Source organism: Tupaia chinensis, unplaced genomic scaffold (assembly GCF_000334495.1).
Source record: "Tupaia chinensis unplaced genomic scaffold, TupChi_1.0 Scaffold000354_1, whole genome shotgun sequence".
In the NCBI taxonomy this organism is placed as follows: domain Eukaryota; kingdom Metazoa; phylum Chordata; class Mammalia; order Scandentia; family Tupaiidae; genus Tupaia; species Tupaia belangeri.
In genome coordinates, this window is record NW_006159849.1 from 8,817,536 (window position 1) to 8,841,966 (window position 24,431).

The 24,431-nt window shown below is 43.2% G+C and overlaps 1 protein-coding gene across 7 annotated transcripts in view; it reads right to left on the reverse strand.

The window, feature by feature from the left end:
* The window catches only part of TRPM3 (transient receptor potential cation channel subfamily M member 3), a 657,305-nt gene that overhangs the window by 81,577 nt on the left and 551,297 nt on the right, over positions 1–24,431 (reverse strand). For all 7 annotated transcript variants that reach the window (XM_006152487.3, XM_014589340.2, XM_006152484.3 and 4 more), the window contains 4 exons: positions 23,571–23,738; positions 17,566–17,706; positions 9,624–9,752; positions 4,057–4,308 (listed from right to left, as the gene is read on the reverse strand). In XM_006152487.3, the coding sequence (XP_006152549.1) occupies positions 4,057–4,308; positions 9,624–9,752; positions 17,566–17,706; positions 23,571–23,738 (690 nt within the window). The remainder of the gene's footprint in view (positions 1–4,056; positions 4,309–9,623; positions 9,753–17,565; positions 17,707–23,570; positions 23,739–24,431) is intronic.

The following is a 24,431-nucleotide window of genomic DNA, read 5'->3' on the forward strand; positions in this document are numbered from 1 at the left end:
TATGGCTTTAGGTATTTCAAGTAGTTAAATACCATTCCCATTTTTAAAAGTAATATACTTGGGGACAACAGGTGGCAAGGGTGGTTAAGGACTGGACTCTTACATGGCCGTCAGCAGTTTGAGTCCCGGAAGATGGCCTGAAGATCATGCTAGGCAAATGTGTGTACATGCTCAAAATCCCAGAAGGAGAATGAAGGAGAAGAGATTATGGCATGGCCAACCCATCTGAGGGGTGATTTCTCACTTTTCCTCCATTGTCTCTTTCTGGCCAGTGCACACATCCTATGGCCAAACTTAAGAAAAAAAAAAGTAATATACTTAGTTTGTGTGGATCTTTTGGATTTTATTTGTTGAAATAAAATAAAAAGTAACAATCAGTTGAAAAGAAAACCAATCAGATTATACAACTGCGTAATGCAGTCATTTCCCACAGAGGGTGACATGTGGCAATGTTCATAGACATTTTTATTGTCATAACTGTGTGTGTATATGTGTTCGTAGAGGCCAGGGAAACTCTGAAACATCCTATCATGCACAGAATAGCTTCCTAAAACAAAGAGTTATCTAACCCAAAATATCAATAGTGTGAAGGTTGAAAAAGCGTGGCCTAATTTTACAGCTGTTACAGTTCTGCACTTCCACTGAGTCCATTTGAGGATATATTTGAAAATCTCATGAAAGCTTGTCCTCTCTGTCTAGAAAATTCACACATCCACACATTTTTATGCATAAATTTGGGAGAAGGTCCCTAGATCTTCTATCCTAAGCCCCACCCCCAGACTCTAAGTTGAGATTCTCTGCCTTCAGACACAGGAATTTTCACCACAACCTCAAATTCAATGTTAAAAAAAAAAAAACACAAAGAAGATAATAATAGGCAGTATAATAGAGTAAGAGACTTATTTTTTTCCCTAGTCTAAGAATTCTCAGTTGAACTGGAATATAGTTCAAAGGTAACTCAAGCTTGTGAATTCATTCTTTCTATTTAGAATGGATTTGATGATATTTGTCCTAAGCAATGTTGGTGTTATGAATAACAAGTTTTTGTATAAAAAGGTTTGCAATATAGAAGAATGATTATGCTCATCAATTTTTCCTTTTATTTTTTTTTTCTTTTCATACTTGTATTTGTTTGCCAGAGAGATAGACAGGAAAAAAGCATGCCCTGTTAAGGTGTGGTCATGCTGCTATCCATTCTTCTCCATCTCGCCATCCTGTCAGGATTTGGGGCATGCACACGCACATAGACATCATGTTTTCCAAGCTGCTGAGTTTGGGATTCAAACTGTGCAGTACGCTGTGTGGGATCTGGCTTCCTTAACCACCAGGCGACAGAGCTGACCTCATCATACATTAAAAGGCATAATATGAACACAATGCTAACAGGTAAAATTTATCAACCACCAAACAATAAGCCAGACACTGTTGCCCAGTTGAGAGTCTTGCTATTGCCATTCTTTTTTATTTTTTGGAGAGGTTTTTGCTATAGGGCGCATGCACTTGCCAGAAAGACAGAGAGAGACAGAGAGACAGAAAGCGAGAAATCACCCCCCGGGGGGGATGGTCACGCCGCAATCCTTTCTCTTCCATTCTCCACTTGGGATCTTGGGCACGCATGCACATGCGCCTGGCGTGAGTTTAAGCCACTGGGTCCAGGACTCCAACTGCGGTCGACTACATGGGAGTCCAGCGACATAGTCATTATGCCAACTGCTGGTCCTGCTATTGCCATTGTTTTATAACCATGCCCTGCTCTTTTTCAAACATGGTTTTGTTATATTGCCCAGACCAGCCTAGAACTGGTGATCCTTCTTCCTTAGATTCCCAATGCTAGCATTATAGGTATGTACCACCACTCCTGGGTTCTAGGTTGGATCAGGGATCAAACCTGAACGTCCCATGTGGTCCCAGCCTATAGAACACAGCATTTTAGCAGCGTATACCGACGTGGCACACACTGGGCCTGATGTGTCATTTCTTATCTTCACAGCAACCCTATAACATTTGCATTTATCTCTCATTCCTATTTTAGAGATGAGTAAACTGAGACTCAATGAGATTAAATAAATTGCTCAAAATCTCATCTCCAGTTCACTTTGAATTCAAATTCTTCCTCTCTTTGCATGAGTTTATCAGTGACTTGTAGGGAGTCTTGGTTATTTAACATTCACTTTAGTAAAGTTATGCAAACAAACACACATACAGATGTTTAATAAATATTGAGTTATCAATTATTTATAAAATAAAACTTGAATGATAAGATAAAAAAGACTTCTGACCAACTGTCGGTTTCAACAGCTCATACAATAGAAGTGAAGTGAAGGTTATTAGCAAAAAGGTTTCACAGGAAGAGGTGTTTACCATGGTAGGAAGGATGTGCTTTGCTTTTTCAAATGTCCTATAACGTGGTATAGGAGATATATTTAGAAAAGTAATAAAAAGTATGTCATTTCTGAGCTTTGCACTCTGATTCTTCTTCTAGTAAGTTTGGAGAGGAAGTGAGTTATGGGTATACTCGCAGATTCCTATTGATCTTACTCTGCCAGGGTGCAGACTTTACAGAAAGTCTAGAAGTCCATATGTGGTAAAGAATAGTGGAACAAGTCCTCAGCCATCTGTGAGGAAGCTTAAGAGCTTGCCACTTAAGACTTCTTTCTTTCCTTCTTTCTTCTTCTTCTTTTGTTTTGTTTTGTTTTGTTTTGTTTTGTGTGTGTGTGTGTGTGTGTGTAAAGAATTAGATAAATAGGAATGTCATTCTGGAATGTAACTTTTTTTTTTTAAAGGTTTTTGCCATAGGGTGCATGTGCTCACTGGAGAGAGACAGAGAGCAACAGTGAGAGTGAAAGTAAGAGATCACCCCCTGGGGAAATGGCCATGCCATAATCCCTTCTCCTCCATTATCCGCTCGGGATTCTGGGCGCGCGCACACACACACACACACACACACACACACACACACACACACACGTGCACCTGGCATGATTTTTAAGTCAGCAACTCTGGGACCTGAACAGTGGTCAGTCATGTGGGAGTCCAATGCCTTAACCACCATGCTGCCTCCTGCCCCCTGGAACCTAGTTCTTATTAGATATTATTTTCAAGTAGTGTAACAAAGCACACGATGTGCAATAGAACTTATTAACCAATTCAAACCCAACCTACCTTAATTCAACTCAGCTCAACTCAAATAACATGTGTTTTTTTTTTACCTTTGGTGTTGGGAAAGGCATTTTTTTTTTAACAGTTTATTTTTTAAAGTCTATTTTTAAGGTTTGTTTAAAAAAAATTCTTAAAAATCCAGGCCTAGTAGGTGGTATGGAGATTAAAGCCCTGGTTTCCATATGGCCGACGGCACAGAGTCCTGGACCCCAAAGCTTGAAAAGCATGCCGGCCATATGCCCAAAATCCTGATAGTAGACTGGAGGAGAATGGATTGTGGAGTGGTCATCCCCCTAGGGGGTGACTTCTCATCTCCCATGCCCATCTCTGCTGAGTATGTACACCTTATAGCAAAACAAAAACAAAACAAAACCAAAAACAACTTAAAAATCTATTAAAAACTTGTAGCGGGGACCCATTGTTCCTCCAAAACTTAGCTAAAATATGCCCTTCATGTAAAGCCTTCCTTGACTAACATTCTCTTCCCTGTGCTTGATATACTCTATATACTCTATTAAACCACTAGCACACTAGATGGTAATTACTTCTTTCTCCTTCTTTCTCTCAACTTCTATCTCATGGAAAGAAGATCTTTGCATACCCAACTTCTCGTCCAGTGCATGACACAAAATAATCTTTATGTATTCTTTAGTAAGTGAATGAATGGGGACCTGATGATTAAATGCTCCTGTTTTGTGAATAAAACTAAATACATTTCCTGAGTGGCACACAGATGTAGTCTAACTCCCTAACACTCGAAAAGAATTTAAAAAATAAAACATCCACAGGACCACCTCTAGTAGACCTCGATAGCAGGCCCAAATGAATTATTTCCCTCTTCCCATTATGACCACTTCTACGATGACTTATATCATGGAATCAGAGGCCCCTGCTTACCATTTTTCCAATCATCATTACGTATGGCCCCAAATACTTGTTCACACCGAAGATGTCTAGTAGACGGATATACCAATAAATGATGTTCACGCAATAGATGACTCTCCCATCACTCCTGAAAGGCTGGTCTTGGAGACGAAGGATCATCCCGACTGAGAACAGAAGGATGGCTATGAGGTCTGTGACATTCCAGTACTCCTGCAGCCACACCTTCACTTTCTGCAGCAGCTTCCCTGGCTCTGACATCAGAATCTACAAGGCAGGACGGAATGTGGGGTTAGGTCTGTTCTATTGGGTACAGTTGGGAAATGCCTGGTCAGTTAGCTGACAGTGGTATAATGTTTTCTACGTAAATTCTTTTGTGCTAAGAATGTACAGCTGAACTAAGTTTAGGCAGCTCAGATACAAATACTCTAGGAACACATGATCAGTAAGTTTGAGCCTTAGGGTTGCCTTACAATTCTAGGACACAGTAGGGTTTTGCTCTAAAACACTGTTGTTGATGCTTGATACACTGCAAATCTTCTTTAAAGTCTCCTCCATCTCAGAACAGAGCCACCATATTGAGTGACTCAGGCCCCTCACCTGAGAAGACTATTTCATTCACACCTCGCCTCCTCTGCATCAACAAGTCCTATCTCCTCTATTCCTAAGTACAACCTAACCAGCACTTTCCACCACCTCCATGACGCTGCCCTATTTGGAGATGTATCACATCTCACAAATGACTGCAGCAGCCTTCTGACTGGTGCTCCTGCTGGTATTACTGCCCATCTGCCCTTGATTCATTCTCTGAGTAGCACACAGAATGACCTCTGAGAACCCAAGTCAGGATTTGGATGGTAATTCCATGAATATATATAAAAACTCACCAAGCTGTACCCTTAGGAGCTGTTCATTTTGTTACAGGTGAAATGCACCTAATTTAATAAAAAGAGACTTAAAAACCAATGAACAACAATAAGAGACACTAAAGTCCATTATGATAATTGCATGCTTAAACTTTTGGATGTCCTCCTTTACAAATAGAAAAAAACAAAAACAAAAACAACAAAAAAACAATAAAAAACAACAAACCAAAAACCAAAAACTCCTTTCCATGACCTCCTTCTACTTCTATTGTATTCTTTCTCCCTTGTTCTCTCTCTGGCAGCCACAGTGGCCTACTCTAAAACATAAGTCCATCTATCTCAGGACATTTGCACTTTTTCCCTCTGTTGGACTTTTCTCTCAAATTTTTACATGTTTGGCTCCTTCTCATCCTTAAGGTCTCTGCTCAAATGTCCCTTTCTTTCTTTTTTTTGGGGGGGGGAGAGGTTTTCACTATAGGGCGTGTGCACTCGCCAGCCAGACAGAGAGAGACACAGAGACAGAAAGCGAGAAATCACCCCCCAGAGGGGATGGTCACGCCGCAATCCCTTCTCCTCCATTCTCCTCTTGGGATCCTGGGCACGCACGCACATGCGCCTGGTGTGAGTTCCAAGCCACCGGGTCTGGGACGCGAACCGCGGTCGACCACGTGGGAGTCCAGCGACATAGCCATTACGCGAACTGCTGGTTCCCTCAAATGTCCCTTTCTTAGGAAGGATTTTTTTTCCTTCCCTTCTTATGAAGTTTATTTATTTCTTCTGAGAGAAAGAGAGAGAGAGAGAGACTAGGGTCCTCCTGTCATGACCCACCTCCAGTTTCAGCTGACCTAGATCAGAAGACACTCAAGGAGGTCCCAGGATTTGAACTCAGCACATTTTTTATATAAGTTCAGTTGTGTTACCTCTGTATATCACCATCTGGCCCCAGGAGACCTTTCTCGACCACTCTAGCTACAGAACCCTTTGTGTTCCCAAATCACTCTCCTATTTAATTTTTTGAAGTCTTAATCACTGTATGAAATTATCTTCTGTATGCATATATATGTGTATATATGAGTATGTATACCTACTTATCTGTCTATCTAGCCATCCATGCAGTCAACCATCTCTCCTCTCCCTCCCCCCAGCCCCCCGCTTCCTTCCTTCTCTTGTCACTAGATTGTAAACTCTGAGGGCAGACCCTTTGTACTCCAGGCCTTATATAATAGACACTCAATAACTGTTGGCTCAGCTTCAGAGGTGCAGGCAGTAGTATAGTCAACTGCCGTGCTGAAAGCCATATTGTCGACTGAGGGTTTGGATCCCAAGTTGGCCTGAAACTTGCTTGTGCATGTGCCCAAGATCCTGATGAGCTGGAAGGTTGGAAGAAAGGGATTGCAGCATGATAAGATTCTGTCAGAGAGATTCTCTCTCTTTCTCTCTCTCTCATTTGAAATACATTTGTGAAATACATAAACTTTAAATAAATATTTGTCAATTGACTGTTGTGTAGATACCTGTCAACAATTCTCTAGTCCCTTGTATATCCTATCTACTGGGTGAGACCCTTAATTTATCTTAGCCCTGAGGTGCTGCCACCTATGGGTCTTCTGAAGTATACACAGCGGGACTGTGGAAGTTGTACCATGCAGCATCATAGTCTGCTCCAGGATGTGAGGAGTCAGAAAGCCCAGCCTAGTGAAGCGACATGTCTGGGCCACAATCGTGAATTACTTGTGTTTACCCCTGAGGCTTCCATCTCTTCAAGACATGACCCACCCCTTCCTTCCACTAAAGATCACGCCAAGGAGTGGCAAGAAAAGACTGGCGACACAGGTCTATCTGTAGCTACTTGTTTGAATCCTCAAGTCCAGTATAATGGTCTACTTTGGTCTGAAATAATAAGGAAGGGAGGTTTTAATGAGTCAGGTCTGAAGCCTGGGAGGTTGAGCAAGATGCCAGGAGTCGCTTGGTAGATTCAGTTTCCATTTTCCCTCAACCCTAGCCCAGGGGTTCTTAAACTTTAGAGTGCATTAGAACCTCCTGGGTTCTGGCTGGGCCCCAGCCTTGGTGTTTCTACTTCAGTAGGCCTGGGGTGGATGGAAAGGGTTACATTTCTAATGAGTTTCTTTGTCATGCTGGTGACCACACTTTGAAAACCATGGCCAGCAATTCCTGCAGCAGGCATTGTCCTGATGGCTTCTTACCGTGGCTCCATCTTAACTGGGCAAAAGTCTGGGAGATGGGTGGAGGAGGAGGGAGGAATGGCAGTGCTGTAGAGCTTTTCTAACCCTTAACTCACTGCTAAACAGAGAATTATGGTATAATTTTTAAATAACAAAAATTTTGTTATGAAGTCCCAACAGTATAAAAAAAGAAAAGATAAAAGAAAGAAGAGCAGAATAGATTAGAGTGAAGGAGGAGTGTAAAGTCATGAGTCACCCTCTCTGGCCTTATGACCTCTTGAGCTAGCCTGTGGGCACTTGCCTTAGGATCCTGGGAAACCAGAGCTTCAGGGAGGGAGTGGAAAGAGCAGTAAATCCAGACATGAATTTTTCAGGTTTAAGACCTTGCTCTTTTTTCTAGCTGTGGGGCACAGAAAAATTGCTTAATCCCCCTGAGTCTCCGTTCCCAGACCTGGAAAGTGTGGATGCCATCACAGGCGCACCACTGACCTCACAGACTTGTGGGGAGTGGAGTCCAAATGAGAGAACGTCTACTGACGTGCATGCCACAAAGAGTGCCATGCTATTAAGGGATTGCTCTTGCTTGCCTTGGTGACTACAGGCAGAAGTATGCGGTGCTGGGAATGGGAGGGACAGGGCAACCACAAAGCCTTCCCTGTGGATCCTGCAAGAGTCTGGGAAGCCTGCAAACTTTTCCACGTTTCCAGGATCTTGCATCTGTGCTCTTGAGGGCCTGTGTGCTGACTCTGAGGAGGCCGGGGCCTCTGAGGTCTTCACTCCCTTGGTGGTTGAACATCTCTTTAATGAGTTCAGAGTAGGGACAGAGGGGTGAGGGCACTCTCTTGCCGCCAGGCCACAGAGGAAAAGATCAAAGATCAGACTCTAAGGTGGTCACCTCCTCACTCCCCACAGCTTCCTCAGAAGCAAGGACTCTCCAGATGACCCCTTCCTGACCCCAGCCGACAAAGTCCTACTCTCTCCACTATTATATGCAGCCTCAGGAGAAATGGATATCCAGGCCCTGAGGTTCCTGGCAGCCCGCCCGCTTGGCAGTCTCTACCAGAACAGTCCGTGGAGTACAGACTGCTCCCTGTCTTCTTCCAGTCTAGTCCCTGGAGAGACTCCAATCTCCGAGCTCGAATCTTTCCCTTTTTCTGCTTATCATGGGGAAGGAATATTTGCTGGGGCGTTAAACTGCCAAGGTGCCAGCTGGCATCACACAGTCACACGGCCCCCAGCAGTAGCAGGCCTCAGTTCTCAGTCACACAAAGACCTCAGCAAACTTATCACTGTTTTCATTGACAAGTAGGAAATCCAGAACTGGTCAAGAAGCAGAAGGCACTATGAATTAGAGGCCCAAGTGTAGACAACTAGTGAAACAAGGCAAGACATTCCATTTTATTTATTAAAAAAAAATCTATTCTTCAAACACTTTAACAACCTAAGAGAAGGGTTTAAAGTCAGATAAGAGATGTTTTATGATCTCAATATAACTGCATCTAATAGATACGGCATCTTTTTCTTGGAGGAGAACATTTTACAGCTGAAATACAAGAAAACAGCCTTTTAACCTGCCTTAATGATGAAGGCAAGGCTGAACATGGATTTGTAGGAATCCTCTTTTCCCACCCACAGTACAGCAACTAGGATTGTTCCAACCTTTTAGAGGTGCAGTGGACTTGACCTGGAGCATTTCTTCCAGAAATGGGCTCTCCTGCTGACCATAGTTTCAGGTAAGATACAGGGGAATTGTCAGTACCTCACAAGGCTGCCTTCCCTAATGGTTTACTCTGGTGAAATGAGTTCGTGGAGACCGTTGAGCAGGGCTGCAGAGCCCTCTTGTGGACTTCTGCTTGATCACATTTATTTTAGCTGCCCTTTGAATCTGATGGGCCCTTGGGGTGAGCTTTCATTCCATTAATCATATGGGGGTAGCATTTTGATGGCTCCTTTCAGGCCATAGAAATAGGGGATTAAAGAGGGACCCCGTACCCTCAGCCTGAAGGATAAGAACTGCATCCAATTCACCCTGGTGGTCCCTGGGGCTAGTGGAGTGCTCATACCCAGAAGGTTCATGATAAATGTTGAGAATGAATAAACCAGAGAATTAAATACAGGAATGAAGGCTTCCTCTCCAAGCTGCTAAGACATGTCTAGAAAATCAGAAGTATTGGCAGGCTGTATTCAAAGAGATCTAGAGTAAGGGGTAGAAATGGGAGTTAAAACTGCAAAATTGATAAAGATATTTTTATACAGATGAATACTGAGAGGTGTAAATGGTGTCAAAGACAACTAAAGGGTTTCTTGGGACAAACCCAATGTTAGCAGGGAATAGACCAAATCTAAAGCAGTGGTGGACTGATCACCCTGTAAACATCACACTGTCAAAGGAGGACAGGGGCAGCCCAGTGGCAGCTTTAGAGACAACCGTTTCTGGCTTAATTCCGATCCCAAATATCCCCTCGCCCCTCCACCCACAAAATGTAACTAACCACTGTTTTCCCCCTATGGCTTCTTTTATGAAAGCATTTACCTCTCTCATCTTTTCTATCCCCAGGGTGAAAATGTAGGAAATGACGATCCATTCTTGGGTGGAAGGCCAGCGTTCCATCTTCACTAACACGATATAGTTGAAGAGCATCAGGTATCCGATATATGCCAGCTGTAAGGAAATACAATACAATGCCCTGACTGCTGAGGCCCAGGAGCCCGGGCCTCGGGCAAGGTCACCACCTGGCAGGACAGAAGAAAGTCAGCAGGCAGGACGCAGAATTCGTGACAAAATGCACTGAAAAGCTTTATACTCTCAAGAGGATTTTTAAAAAGACTGTAATATTGAAATTATTTAATATACATTTTTTTTTTTTGCTCTTACATGTGCCCTGTGGCCAATAGTACTTTGTACCTAAGTCATGCTGCATCATTTTGTTTTGCAATTACCTAGTTTCTTGTGTCTTTCTGGCTAAAAAAGGGAAACTTGTCTGTCAGGGGCTGTTCTTGCTCATGCGTGGACCTGAGGTCTTGAATTTAGCAGCACAATGATTTTTGCCTAATGAATTCTAGGCAGATTAAATGTCCATTAGAAAGAAAGGAAAACACAAGAAATACCTGTAAATTGGTCAAACAAACAAAAATAGTGAGGACTTTATCTCAAGGTTCAACTTTAATTCTGAGTTATTGCCTTTTATTTTTTTTTTCCGTTTCTACCTAATGTGCTGGGTTTGTTAGTGCTCTGGGAGGGTTTTACCTATTTTCCATGGTACCATTGTCTTGCCCTATGGAAGCTAGAATACTTTCTATATGTATATATAGAATATGTACGTGTGTGTGTATATATATATATATACACGTGTGTGTGTGTTTAGAGCCTATATATGTACGTATTCTCTCTCTCTTCACACACACACTTAAAACAAGAGAAGACAATTCATAGGAAAGAAGGGGTCAGTGTGGCCTATTGTGGACTGGAATGGCCTTAATCCTCATGAGGTTCTGGCATTAGGGGTTCAATCCTGATGTGACAGGCTAACTTGCTTGGTATCTGGGGAACACTCTTCAGGGTTTAGGCTTGGTGACTGTCACTGGAAGATTCAGACGTGTCTAGGTGAGTGAAGCGTGGAGTGCAGGAAAACTGGTAAGACCCTGAGGAACATGGTAGGTAAGCTAAACCTTCTCTAGGCAATGCCTTAAGTTGAGGAAGATACTGACTAGCCTCAGGGGCCTCAGGGGCCTCAGAGATCTCAGAGACTGTAAGTAGGAAGAGTGAATCTATTCAAGTCTTCTGTACTCTTTGGAGCAGGCAAAGTATAGAACATAATGTGGGCCAAAGAATGGGGGGATTGATGGGTCTCTATGTCTTCCTACCTCCCTTCCTTTCTGCATCTCCCAACACATTGCAGACGCCCAAGGAAAGCCGGCTAATACCATTCACCACTGTTTCAAGATGCTTCTGCTATTCCTCATCTCCTCTAACCTCCTTGCTTTCCTTTGATCCCTGTTAATTAGTCATCCCTCTCCTCTTCTTTTTCTTTTTAGAATTCTTCTCATTTATTGGTTTTGCTTCCTGTGTTCACCATTTTTAGCTCCTGCCTATTCTTTAAATCACAGTTACTCTTCAGTGAACTTTCCCCATAGTCACACTACAATATAATATTTTGGAATGACTCCCCAAAATATAGGCTCTTGAGAATAGAGTTTTAACGTGTCTAAATGGCACAATGGGGGGCTAGCTCCTTCCCTGGGGGAACATATCTCAGAACTCACCCACTTTCATGCTGTCTTGCTGCAGATGATTTTAGCTGACCTGCTATTCGTGTATGTACACATTCTGTAAGCTTTAACAAGCTGTATGCAGAATATCAAAGCTTCTCAACAGAGATATTACCTTATGATTCCCATTTAAGTCAGTGGGAGTCCTATAAGAATTTATCTTTTGGGCCAGCGGGTGGCGTAGTGGTTAAGGCACTGGACTTCCACATAGCTGACCATGGTTTGAGTCCTGGACCTGGCAGCTTGAAGCTCAGGTCAGGTATGTGTGCATGTGTGCCCAAAATCCCGAGAGGAAAATGGAAGAGAAGGGACTGCAGTGTGACCATCCCCTGTGGGGGGTGATTTCTCGCTTTCTGTCTCTCTGTCACTTTAGTGAGTGCACAAGTCCTATAGCAAAACAAAAACAAAAACAAAACTCTAAAAAAATAAAATAATTTATCTTCTATTTGCTTATATCTTCTTTGTATTTATTTTCCATTAACCAAGATGCAGGCTTCCTAAACTATCAAACGTAAGCACCAAAGCCTGCCATGGTTTGCTGCAAATCCCCAGGGGCCTTAGGTATTTTTCACTTCTTTCTGGGCTTTTTCCCACTGCCTCTTAGAGAGCAGAGGGGTCAAGTGAGCTTATAAAGGAAAGAATCTATCAGAGAAACTGCCACACCTTGTTTCCTAACCTGCGGTCACTTCACACCTTGAATCTGAATGCTCTCCAGCTGGATACCTGAAGCGGACTCTCACACAACCAGGGCCTGGGAGCCAGTTGGATCCCTGCCTCCTTTCCTCTTAGAGCAGAGGAGAATCCAGCCTGCAGCTGGGTAAACTTGCTAAGAAGCAGAAGTGAGGTTACATGGAAAGGAGGTATGTCCTGCCTTTCTGAGACTTGGGAGGGTAGAAGGAGGCACTATGGGAGATCAGAGTGAGAAATACTCTTCCAGAGAAGAACGCAGCCCAGAGCAAACACAACCTTCAGTGTAAAGCTGGATTTTATTGTCAAACGTCTCTAGGAATTTAAAAGACTGCTCTACCACGGCTCTGTTTACTTTCTCGAGGGCTGGGTTTTCGCAATACCTGAATCTGGATTTCTGAGGATCACTGTGTAAACACAATGGAGCACACTGGGATCCAGTCTGATGAATCTGTTGAAGTTAACCCAGTCATGTAGAAGAAGAGGGCTGGACACAGGCCAGACCCTCTGGGGCAGCTCCTCAACGTGTCATAAATGATAGAAAAAAAGGAGAGTATGTCCCAAAGTTCCCCATTCATAAGACTCAGGTAGAAGCTTGTTTCTGGAAATTTGATTCGGTGGGTTTACTCTGGAGGCAGGAATTTGCATTTCTAACAAAACCCCTTATTATCATGAAAGTTTTTAGAAATATTGGGCTAAAGACTCCACATTGTCTGGGGCAGTGGTTCTCAACTCTGGCTACTCGTTGCTATCAGCCAGGGAGCAATGAATACCCCGATGCTCAGGAAGCACCCCAGACCAAGGATCTCTGGGAGTGAAGCCCAGGGGTCAGTGGTTTTTGTTCTGTTTTGCTTTGTTTTTGTTTTCAGCTCTCCAGATGATTCCAAGGTGTAGCCAAGGCTGAGAACCACTGGCCAGGGGAATTTGTGTTTTCAAAGCAGTCTTGGCTAATGAATGGCCTCAACTGAGTCAGTAAGGACAGAAGGACTTAAGGAAATAAAATTGATATTGAACATGGATTAAGGATTAAAAAAAAGAGAGATGCCTTGGAAGGATAAGAGAGGTAGACAGGCACTTCATTTGCACAGGTGATGGGTTTTCTTGATATTATTACCCCTACTTTTTCTCTAATGCTCTGTAACAGAAACCTGTGAGCTTCTTCTGCAAAGGGCAAGAAAGTTTACTTTTGGGGCTTTGCGGGTGGGACAGTCACTGTTTTTTTTTTTTTTTTTGGAGAGGTTTTTGCTATAGGGCGCGTGCGCTTGCCAGACAGACAGAGACAGAGAGACAGAAAGCGAGAAATCACCCCCTAGGGGGGATGGTCATGCCACAATCCCTTCTCCTCCATTCTCCTCTCGGGATCTTGGGCACACACGCACACGCTCCCGGCGTAAGTTTTAAGCCACCGGGTCCGGGACACGAACTGCAGTTGACTACGTGGGAGTCCAGCGACATAGCCATTACGCTAACTGCTGGTTCCCCAGTCGCTGTTTTTTTATTAGGTCCTCAGCTCTGTGGTAGCTGGAAGGCAGTCAGGCCAAGGGAAAAAAAATGAGTTTGGCTGTTCTTTTTTTTTTTTTTTGGAGAGGTTTTTGCTATAGGGCGCGTGCGCTTGCCAGACAGACAGAGACAGAGAGACAGAAAGCGAGAAATCACCCCCCAGGGGGGATGGCCACGCAACAATCCCTTCTCTTCCATTCTCCTCTCGGGATCTTGGGCACGCATGCACACGCGCCTGGCGTGAGTTTTAAGCCACCAAGTCTGGGACGCGAACCGCGGTCGACTATGTGGGAGTCCAGCGACATAGCCATTACGCTAACTGCTGGTCCCAGTTTGGCTGTTCTAATCAAACTTTATTTATGGATGCTGAAGTTTGAATCTTGTGTAATTTTCATGTGACACAAAGCATTCTTTTTATCTTCTAAAAGTGTAAAAGCCATTTTTAGCTTACAGTTCCCAGTAACAGGCAGTGGATTGAATTTGGCCCAAGCCTGTAGTTTGCCAAGTTCTGTTGATAGACGGAGGCAGTAAAAGAGGAAGGACAGAGCCAGCAGGTGGCAGAGTGGTTACAGTGCTAGACTCCCACATGGCCGACTGCGGTTTGAGTCCTGGACCTGATGGCTTGAAACTCACACAAGTGGAGGAGAAGGGATTGCTGGGTGGTCATCTCTCTGGGCGATTAATTCTCACTTTCTCTCTTGGTGTCTTACTGCATGTGCCCTATGGCAAAAACAAAAACAAAAACAAAAAACAAAATAAAAAGAAAAGAAGAGAAAGGACAGAATTGGGAATTGGGTATAAACTGGCAGTAAGACTATCACCTTGATAAAGCTGTGGAAAGGATTAAGAAGAGTTTTTTTTTTTTAAGAATTTTTTTATTTAACTTTATTTGTTTATTTATTTTTAAAATTTGACCAGAGAGGGTTAGAGCAAGAGAGAGAGAGAGGAAGAGAGAGCAAGCCACCAGGTCTGGGATTCAAATAGCAGTCGGCCATGTGGGAGTCCAGCAACCTTAACCACCATGCCACCTGGCAGCCCCAAGATTAAGGGGAATTTTTATAAAGTACCTAGAATATTGCCTGAAACCCAGCAGGTGCTCAATAAATGATATTATTATTGAGAGGAGGGGTACAGCACTGATTATCTATCACTGTGCCATGTGACGAGCCCACATGGTAATAGTTACATTTACATTGTGCTTACCTGTCCGAGCACTGTTCTACGTGCTCTCTATATTTTAATACATTTAATCATCACTAAATCCTATAAAATATCTACTATTATAGCCCCCATCTTAAGGTAACTAGACAGGATGGGGAAGTAACCTGCTTCAGGGCCCATACTGCTAAGAGACACAGACGGGGCTTTGGGGTTCCCACCCAGGCTGTCTGACTCTGAAATATATAAATATAAATAGTATTTTGTATGCTTCAGTTATTTTTTCAGGGGGAGGATCTTTTTCTTTTCCTTTCTGTTTATTTTAGTTTTTGCTATAGGGTATGTGTGCTCGCCAGAGAGAGAAGAAAGTGAGAAATCACCTTCTGGGGGGGGGATGGTTATGCCACAGTCTCTTCTCCAGTTTCCTTTGGATTTGGGGCAAGCACACACACATGCCTGATGTGATTTTCAAGGTGCTGGGTTTGGGACTTGAACTGTGCAAATGACCACGTGGGATCCAGTGCCTTAACCTCCATGCCACTCACTAGGCTTCTTCTCTCTCTCTCTCTTTTTTTTTGGAGAGGTTTTTGCTTTAGGATGTGTGTGCTCACCAGAAAGATAGAGAGAGAGAGATAGAAAGCGAGAAATCACCCCCCAGGGGGGATGGCCATGCTGTAATTCCTTCTCCTCCATCCTTCTCTAGGGATCTTGGGCACATATGCACACATGAGTTTAAGCCACTGGGTCCGGGACTCGAATTGCGGTCAACTACATGGGAGTCCAGAGACATAGCCATTATGCCAACTGCTGGTCCCCCTTCTCTTAACATTAGTACATTTGAATTTTTAATTGACTAAATAGAATCTGGTATTTATACATTTTTAGATCTACACCTATTTTGTTAATGTCCCATTCTTTTAAGACTATAGTATAAAGCAACAGTTTTTTATTTTTTTGCAGATGTTCTGCTATAGGGTGCATGTGCTTGCCAGAAAGACAGAGAGACAGAAAGTGAGAAATAACCCCAGGGGGGATGGCCATGCCACAATCCCTTCTCCATTCTCCTCTCGGGATCTTGGGTGCACATGCACTGGGAATGAGTTTAAGCCACCAGGTCTGGGACTTGAACTGTGGTCAACTACATGGGCATCTAGCAACATAGCAATTACACCAACTGCTGGTCCCAAAAGCAACTGTTTTTTAAGTGGTGGCAATTTTATCTTTCAAGGGGGCATTTGGTTATGGCCAGAGACATTCTGGTAGACCTACCTGGGGGCTGGAGAGTGCTCTTGGCATAAGTGGGCAGAGTCCAGTGCTTTGTGTAGGGGATAGACCCCAGAACAAGGAAGCATCCTGCCCAAAATGTCGATTGTGCTGAAGTTGAGAAACGCTGCTTGAAAGCCAGCATTAGTTCGGGGCCAGCAGGCAGCATGGTGGTTAAGGCACTAGACTCTCACATGGCTGACCACAGTTCAAACCCTGGACACAGAGACTTGAAAATCCCACTGGGCATGTGTGCGTGTGCACCCAAAATACCAAGAGGAAAATGGGGGAGAAGGGATTGTGGCATGACCACAGGGGGAATAGCCACGCTGTAATTCCTTTTCTTCCATTCTCCTCTCGAGAGGAGACCATCCCCCCTGCAGGGTGATTTTGCACTTTCCATCTCTCTTGTCTCTCTCTAGTGAGTGCATATACCCTATGGCAAAAATGTTAAAAAAAAAAAAAAAAAAAGGGCTGCATCAGGTGTTAGCACACAGGAGCACACAAGAAGCACCGCATCTGGTCATTCAAGTCGTGTTGGCCTCAGATTCAGATTATCCTGTTACTGACTCAAAGACTACTGTGCAGCCGGTTGTGAAAAAGACTAAAAATACAGACGTGCTATCCTTCACCCGGCACAGCGCCACGGTGGCTGGAGAGAATTGGAGACAACTGGGCCAAGGCTCCCCTTTGGCTTCCAGAATCACTGAAAGGTAGACGTGGAAAACCAGCAGTCCAGCCATTTCCACTCTACCCAGAGGACATTTCGGGGACAACCCATTGTTTTGCAGGCGGAAAATGTTTGGAGTGTGTGCATACCGCCTGATGTGTGTCTTGACTGTAGGTTGCTTTGAGTGTTTTTTGCCTCTTTGGTTTATGTATTGTGTAATTGTGGAAGGCTGTGTGATAACACTAATAGCTTGGGAGTAGTTACACGTGAATGCTACCTTTCTCAAGTGGTGCTGTTTCTGCATTCTCCTCGCCCTTATCCACTAAATGGCCCCCTAACCTAGCCCAGGCCTCTAAAATGGGGAGCTCTTATCTGATGTTCATTTATTCAGAACAGGGATATATTCTGAAAAACAATATTTAGGGGACCAGCAGTTAGCATAATGGCTATGTCGCTGGGCTCCCATGTAGTCGACCATGGATCCCAAGAGGAGAATGGAGGAGAAGGGATTGCGGTGTGGCCATCCCCCCTGGGGGGTGATTTCTCGCTTTCTGCCTTTCTAGCTCTCTCAGTCTTTCTGGCTAGTGCACGTGCCTATAACAAAAACCTCTCAAAAAAAAAAAAAAAAAAAGATATCTACTTTCCTGCTAGATTAGACTCACACTCATCTCACTTCTATTTCTATTCGTTCTTACTTTTTCCATTCCCTTTTTTTCCTGAGAGGAGGAGAACCGTAGCCTGCGGAAGCTGCCTCACAAACGCCACAAACCTTGCAAAGCCATTGCAAAAGCAAGGTCACAGAGCTTTCATTCCTGCATGTGTGTTACTTCTAGGATGCCTCACAGAGAAAACCACGCCGGTGCAGGAGAAATGGAGGTGGACTCCTCGTGGTCATCCACTAGGAAGGAAAAAAAGAAAAGATGCTTACAGTGTAGAACCAGAACTTCACGATGGGTGCGTTGTAGAATTCATAGATTTTTCTGCCCAGAGGGATTAACCGGTGCCTGCTCTGAACTTCCTCTTCATCCTTTTTCCTGGAGGACTCCCCGTTGTTTCGTCCTAGCATTGCCTACAGTGGAAGAGAATCAAAACCATCATGGCAGAGCTCTGGAGAGCACGTCGTTCATTTTACAGAGGAGGAAGGGGTTCTCAAAGAACCTCAGAACTCACAGAACCTAAGAACCCAAGGCCTCCTGATAAGCAGGGATTGCACCTCCCGGTGTGCATTTGTACTACACATATTACTCTTTGCTTGGGATTGAAGGTCTTGGATATAGTTTTTGATCATTCTCTTCTTTTCCACCCAAGGACCTTTGTAAGATGTGGCTGAGAGAAGGTACCCAGGGTTCTGAGAGGAAGAATCGAGTCTTTCTTCCCATTTATATCATGAAGCAGGCTAGATCTGAATTCAAAATCTGTCTCCACCCATGCTAATGACCTATAAATCAGAGGTAAATTGGATCAGACTATTGAAATTGTCCAAAGGTTATGAATATTCAATATGTAAGTTATCTGAAGTGTCTGAAGCTTTTTTAGGGCTATCTCCCTAATCCTTAGGGTACATGCCTCGGTTCTCTCATTTCAAACCCTGTTCAAGTTGAATCACTGCTGGTATTGGTGTGGTGACTCCTGGACACACCGCCTTCATCTGCAAATAGGTGGGGTTAGGGAAGGAGTCTAGTCAGGCCAGACCTGGAGAAGTTCTCATCTTCAAGTTTCCTTCAGAAGGGAAGTGTTTCCTTCTCATTCATGCTAACAGCAGTAACAAAAGCAATTAATAATGTAACATTACAAAAACAAAACAAAAACCAGAACTTGAGAAAAGGCAGACATATTCTTGTAGAGATAGCAAGGGACAGGATGTCCCCAAGATACTGAAGTTTCCAATGATGAGGAGTCCCTGGCTTTGGTTACTCAGATGGGCGACTAAATCCTAATCTAGACATATGGAAGCTGTGGCATCTTGGTCAAGTGTTTTAACCTCTCTGAGGCCAACTTTCTTTCAGTAACTATAAAATATAGGTAATAAGAGCATCTGCTATAGTGTTGGTCTATAAATCAGTTAGCTTTCAGCACTTAATAAGTGTTCGATAAATCTTAGGGAGTCTTTCAAGTGAACTGAGACCTTATTGGATACTCTTGACTGAAATGATCTATTTGGGATCTCTCATGAAAATAAAAGTGTATTATTAGAGGCTAAAACAGAAGTATTTCTGGACTTTAATTCTGCAATTTTTTTTTTTATAGATTTTTTGTTATAGGGCACATGTGCTCGCCAGAGAGACAGAAAGCGAGAAATCACGCCCTAGGGGGGATGACCATACCGCAATCCCTTCTCCTCCACTGTCCTCTTGGGATCTTGGTAACGCACGCACACGTGCCAGGCGTGAGATTAAGCCACCGGGTCCGGGACTCAAACCACGGTTGACTACATGGGAGTTCAGTGACATAGCCATTATGCCAGCTGCTGGTCCCAATTTTGCAATATTTTAAGACAAGGTAAATCCCACAATATTTGGAAAATGAGATTTTTATTAAGTGTGACAACAGAGTAAGACTTTATAACTGCTCAAGACTGACAAAGATTTGGCATAAGACCGAGTACTGGGATTATGAGTTTAAAACTGAGAAATTCAATTATAGAAATAATTTAAGTTTTTCGTCTTGAAGTCGAAAATTATGACAACCACTAGGTAATTTTGATTTCAAACTACCTTACCTACAATACATAAATACTAATTTCAGCTGCTTAGATTGTTGTCACAACCACTTTACTCAAATATGTAACAATCACAAATCATTTGCTTGTAACCAATAGGATTTATGGAGAAGATGACCTCCATTCCTTTTTGGCCCCTCTGGTTAGGAAAGTATGTTCAGTTAAAGAATAAGTAAGATTTCATATTAGGGCCTATCTAAATGTTTATTTTGATCAGTGGTCTGAGTTCATCTTCATGATGGATGTAACTAACGTACTAGACAGCAATAGAGCTTTCTATAAATGCTGATCACTGACTTCAAGAAACTCTGAGGTTAAATGATATTTCTTGTATGATTTATAATTTATGTAACATGATTCTGCTTCTGTACTAATTTATTTGCTTGACAATACAATGGCATTTGGGAACACGATATGGTGGAAATAAAAGCAGGTTGGAGGTTTTTAGGTATCTTGGAGAGTGGCATTTTGGGACAACCTGTAGGGATGGGGGTTGTCCCAGCATCCACAGCTGGCTCTGTGAACTTGTTGGGACTTTACTAGGCAGAGGGCGAGGTGGAGACATCTATCTGGCAATGCAGGCAAAACAAAAACAGAAACATAGGGGATCAGCAGTTAGCGTAATGGCTATGTCGCTGGACTCCCATGTAGTCGACCACGGTTCGAGTCTTAGACAAGGCGGCTTAAACTCATGCTGAGTGCATGTGCGTGCGTGCCCAAGATTCAGAGAGGAGAATGGAGGAGAAGGGATTGCGGCTGGCCATCCCCCCTGGGGGGTGATTTCTCGCTTTCTGTCTCTCTGTCTCCCTCTGTCTTTCTGGGGAGCACACACCCTATAGCAAAAACCTCTCCAAAAAAAGAAAAAATAAAACAACAACAAAAGAAACCCCAGAAACATAGCAACCTGTTTTTTGCCTTTATTATTCAGATGTATTCCAAGTGAGTGCATTTGTAAAAGACTTGCCTTTCCTGGGTTTAAGTAAAGCATTTTTGACATTTCATTAATTCCAGCCTAAGCAGCTTAAGTTGCTGATTTTGTTGATTTCTTCTTCCTGCAGTCAAACATTTCTTTTGCCATTCCTTAAAACAGAATTTAACAGGGTCAAATACAGACAAAACTGCACAATACTGATTTGAGAATCTTTGCAGGCTGGACATAGAATGTCAAGGCTGAGAACTATGCTTCCAAAGGCTAAGAAAATAAGTAAACTGAGGCTGATATTTTGCGCACAGTTTCAAATGGGCCAAAGGAAAACGTCCCATTCCAAAGGAAGATATATTGGTTTAACACAATCAAATAGCAATCCTATGACAGGACTGAGGGTATCAACAAGCTGCTCTGCGAGAGGGTGTGTGTGCACAAAATCCCCAGAGGAAAATGGAGAAGGGATTTTGGTATAGCCATTCCCCGCCACCCCTTGTGTGTGGGGTGGTTTCTCTCTTTCTGTCTCTCTGTTTCTTTTTTGTCTCTCTGGCAAGTGCACGTGTCCCTATAGCAAAAATCTCTTTAAAAATCTGTTGTGTAATCTTGACTTTGCCAATCCCTAAGGCCCTTCTTTCCTTTCCTTTTCTTTCCTTTTTCCTACTATGTCTACCTTTCCTTTTCTCTGTGTATTCTGTGGCGAATAAGCTCAGGCAGGAATACTGCTGAGGGGCCTTCTACTTGGGTTCTCAGTAGCCAGTACTATAATATTCTCTGGTAAGTAGACTTTGCTCTTAGACTAGAGAAATGTCTTGTATTGTGGTTTATTGAAGAAGCTGGTCCTCAAAGTTCTAGGCTGAGTAGGAGAAGCTACCTCCCTTCATAGTTGTAGGTTTTTTTTTTTTTTTTTTTTTTTTTTTTTTTTTTGTGGTTGTTGTGTGTTTTGTATGTTTGCTTGTTTGTTTGTTTTTTCTCCCTGAGACCTAACCAGACAGAACAGTGATTCAGTTTCTGATTGACCTCCTAGGATGTATGCTGAGCTCAGGGCCATGTTACATTTGACTCAGGAGGCCCGCATATCACTTTCGGATTTCCCTCTGCCATGGGGTGAACCAAACTAGCTAAGCTTCTACTTTTGAGAATAGGGAGAAATGATCTCCTTTAGCCTATTGGCTAACAGCATGGCCAGTGGAGTTTACATGCCTAGATTCTAACCCCAGCTTTGCAATGAATTATCTTGGTGAACTCAGGCAATTTAACATCTCTGAGTCTCAGCTTTCTCATCTGTAAAGTGAGGAGAATGATGGTGCCTACCTTATGGGGCTGTTGTGAGGATCCCATGAGTAAAGTATATGTAAGTACTTAGCATTGGGATATCAATATCAGTGGGCAATCACCAATGTCTACGGTGCGCCAGTCACCAATCTAAGTAGTTTGTGTGTACACCTTTTCATTATTTTTATTTTTTTGAGAGAGATTTTTGCTATAGGGCATGTGTACTAGCTGTAGAGAGATAGAAAGCGAGAAATCACCCCTTAGGAGGGATGGTCACACCACAATTCCTTTCCTCCATTCTCCTCTGGGGATTTTGGGCATGCATGCACATGTGCTTGGCATGAGTTTCAATCTGCTGGGTCTGGGACTCAAGCTGTGGTTGACTACATGGGAGTCCAGCGACCTAACCGTTACACCATCTGCTGCCCACACTTTTAAAATTTTTTTTTATTTTTAAAAGATTTTTGCTACAGGGTATCTGTGTTTGCAGGGAAGAAATAGAGAGAGACAGAAAGAGGGAAAGTAGAATCACCTCCCATGGGGATGACACATTGCAATCCCTTCTCCTCTATGCTCCTCCATGTCCCTCTTGGGATTTTGGGCATACACACATGTACCCAGAGTGTTTTCCAAGCTGCTGGATCCAGGACTTGAACTGCAGGGTTGGCCATGTGGGATCCAACACCTTAACCACGATGCCACCTACTGGCTCAAATGTACACTTTTTAAACCACACAATTACTTGTGAGGTTGGTAGTCTTAGTGTTCCCATGTTAGAGGTTTTGCTATTGTGCCCAAAGTCACATAGCAAGTTGGTGAGGAGGCAAGATTTCGGCTCCAGAGTATACTCTTTACCTCTCACTGAAATAGTTAATGAGGATTTGGTATCATTGTTACCACTGTTTCTGCTAATGATTTCAATACCGTTTCCTATCCTTGAAGGGGTTCAAAGGCCAAGATCATGGTAAGATCTTCAGGGAACTTAGTCATCTGATGCTCTTATAGAGGTAAGCAGATTATTCCACAGTTGTTTTTTGTTTTTGTTTTTTAAAATAAGGATCTTGAAACTTGAAACAAAAGTTGACTTTTGCTTCAGTGAGTCGGGGATTGTGCCTGTAAACAGAACTTCAGGAAGGGCTTACTGGAAGGAAATATTGTTTATCTGGAGGAAAAATGATTCACATGGTGGTCCCACTAGGATCATAATGCAAAGGCCTTTGTCACCTGAGCAAAAGCAATTTTTGTTTCTTCTCTTACAACTTCTTCTGGGTCATTGGCCAGGGCCGTGAGGGGTGTGAGGAACACCAAGAAAGTCCTTATGGAGTTGTTGCCTGATGTCTCCCAAGCTATGAAGTCTTGTTTGTCCCTTTAATAGCATGTGATATTTTTAGCCTTTGGATTCAAGCCAATGGCAGTCATGCTGCTCAGGCGGGAGTTGTGGGAAGCCGTCCCATGCCTCGCTGCCCCCTTCCCTCTGCAGAGCAAAGCATCCGTGCTCTATAATTATAGCAGGAAGAGCTAATAAAAGCTTTCCATACAAACCTCCAAATTCAATTAGCCCTGTATTTGTGAGCCTGACCCCAAAGAGATCCAGGCTTAGCTTCTGATCAGCAGAACAGTTCCAACTCAGTGAAGCCGGTTGCTTCCAAATCATGGGTTCCCTTTCTTCTTTGTGTGCTAAGGCTGGCTGTCACGTAATCTGGTTGTTTATGAAGCTTTGCTTGTTTGGAAAATTTAGGATGCCTTGCTTTTGAATTTCATTGATTTGTCCTGTATCTCTGAAACTGGCTGAAGGATTTTAGATACAGTCAGGCTCTACGTTATTTGCACATAGAGAGGGAACCCTGGTCTCAATACTTAATGGAAGCATGCCATGATTAGACCTGGTGGGAGGCTGGGGAACAGCTGTCTGACCTCTAGAGTGCCTGAATCTTAAGCAATACCAGCAGCACAAACCTATTACGGGTTTTCCCCAGGGAGAGTAGCTACATAGTATTTTCTTCTAGTGTTTTCTTACTGTCAGTTCCATGTCCTCTTCATCTTTTTCCTTTGTGGGCTTCTCTGGTTCTTCTTGTTCCTTCTCTTGAAGATGGATTTCCTGGGCCTGAGACATGTAGGGCATGTCGTCTTTGTTCTTGAACTCCAAGCTGAGAATTGAAGGAGGAAGTAGAATTCCCAGAATTACCTAAAGTAATAATAATGATAATAATAATAATCACATTCAAAGGATTAAGATTAGGACGGTTGTTTAGAATCAGAGCGCCTGGGGTGTGATGTATGAGAGAGAGTGTCTGTGTGTGTGTGTGTGCATGCACGTGTGTGCACACATGATGTGTGTCTCGTGTGGGGACCTGGAAAGATGAATAGCTACACACATTACTACTAAGAGGACCATTTTGTCCCATCTGGGAAGTGTTTTGCACAGTAGCTCAGTTTAATTTTTGGAAAAACAAAGCATTTTGTCCAAATATATCTGACCCATTAATATCTACTTTGCATGGGAGAAACAGAAAAAAGAGAGACCCTATTCAGGGCAAAAATAGGAAAGAATTAAGATTCCCATTTTGCTGTGGGACAGCACTTGACTTTGACTGTGAAATCAATTCATACATATGTCCATTGGCATTTATTTGCTAATGAGTCCAGTGGAGTTGATTGTGTGCTCTCTGATTATCTCTGTAAAAATAAATGCTGTCCTAAATTGACCTTGATAAAGGAAAGCATTTTATTCATTCCAGAGCATTCCCCTGGAACTCAACGACTGTACGACTTACACACACACACACACACACACACACACACGTCATGCACTCTCAGTGGGCTCTGTATTCACCAAGAGAACCTCCTTGCACAAACACCCAGGAGGGGCCAGCACTGT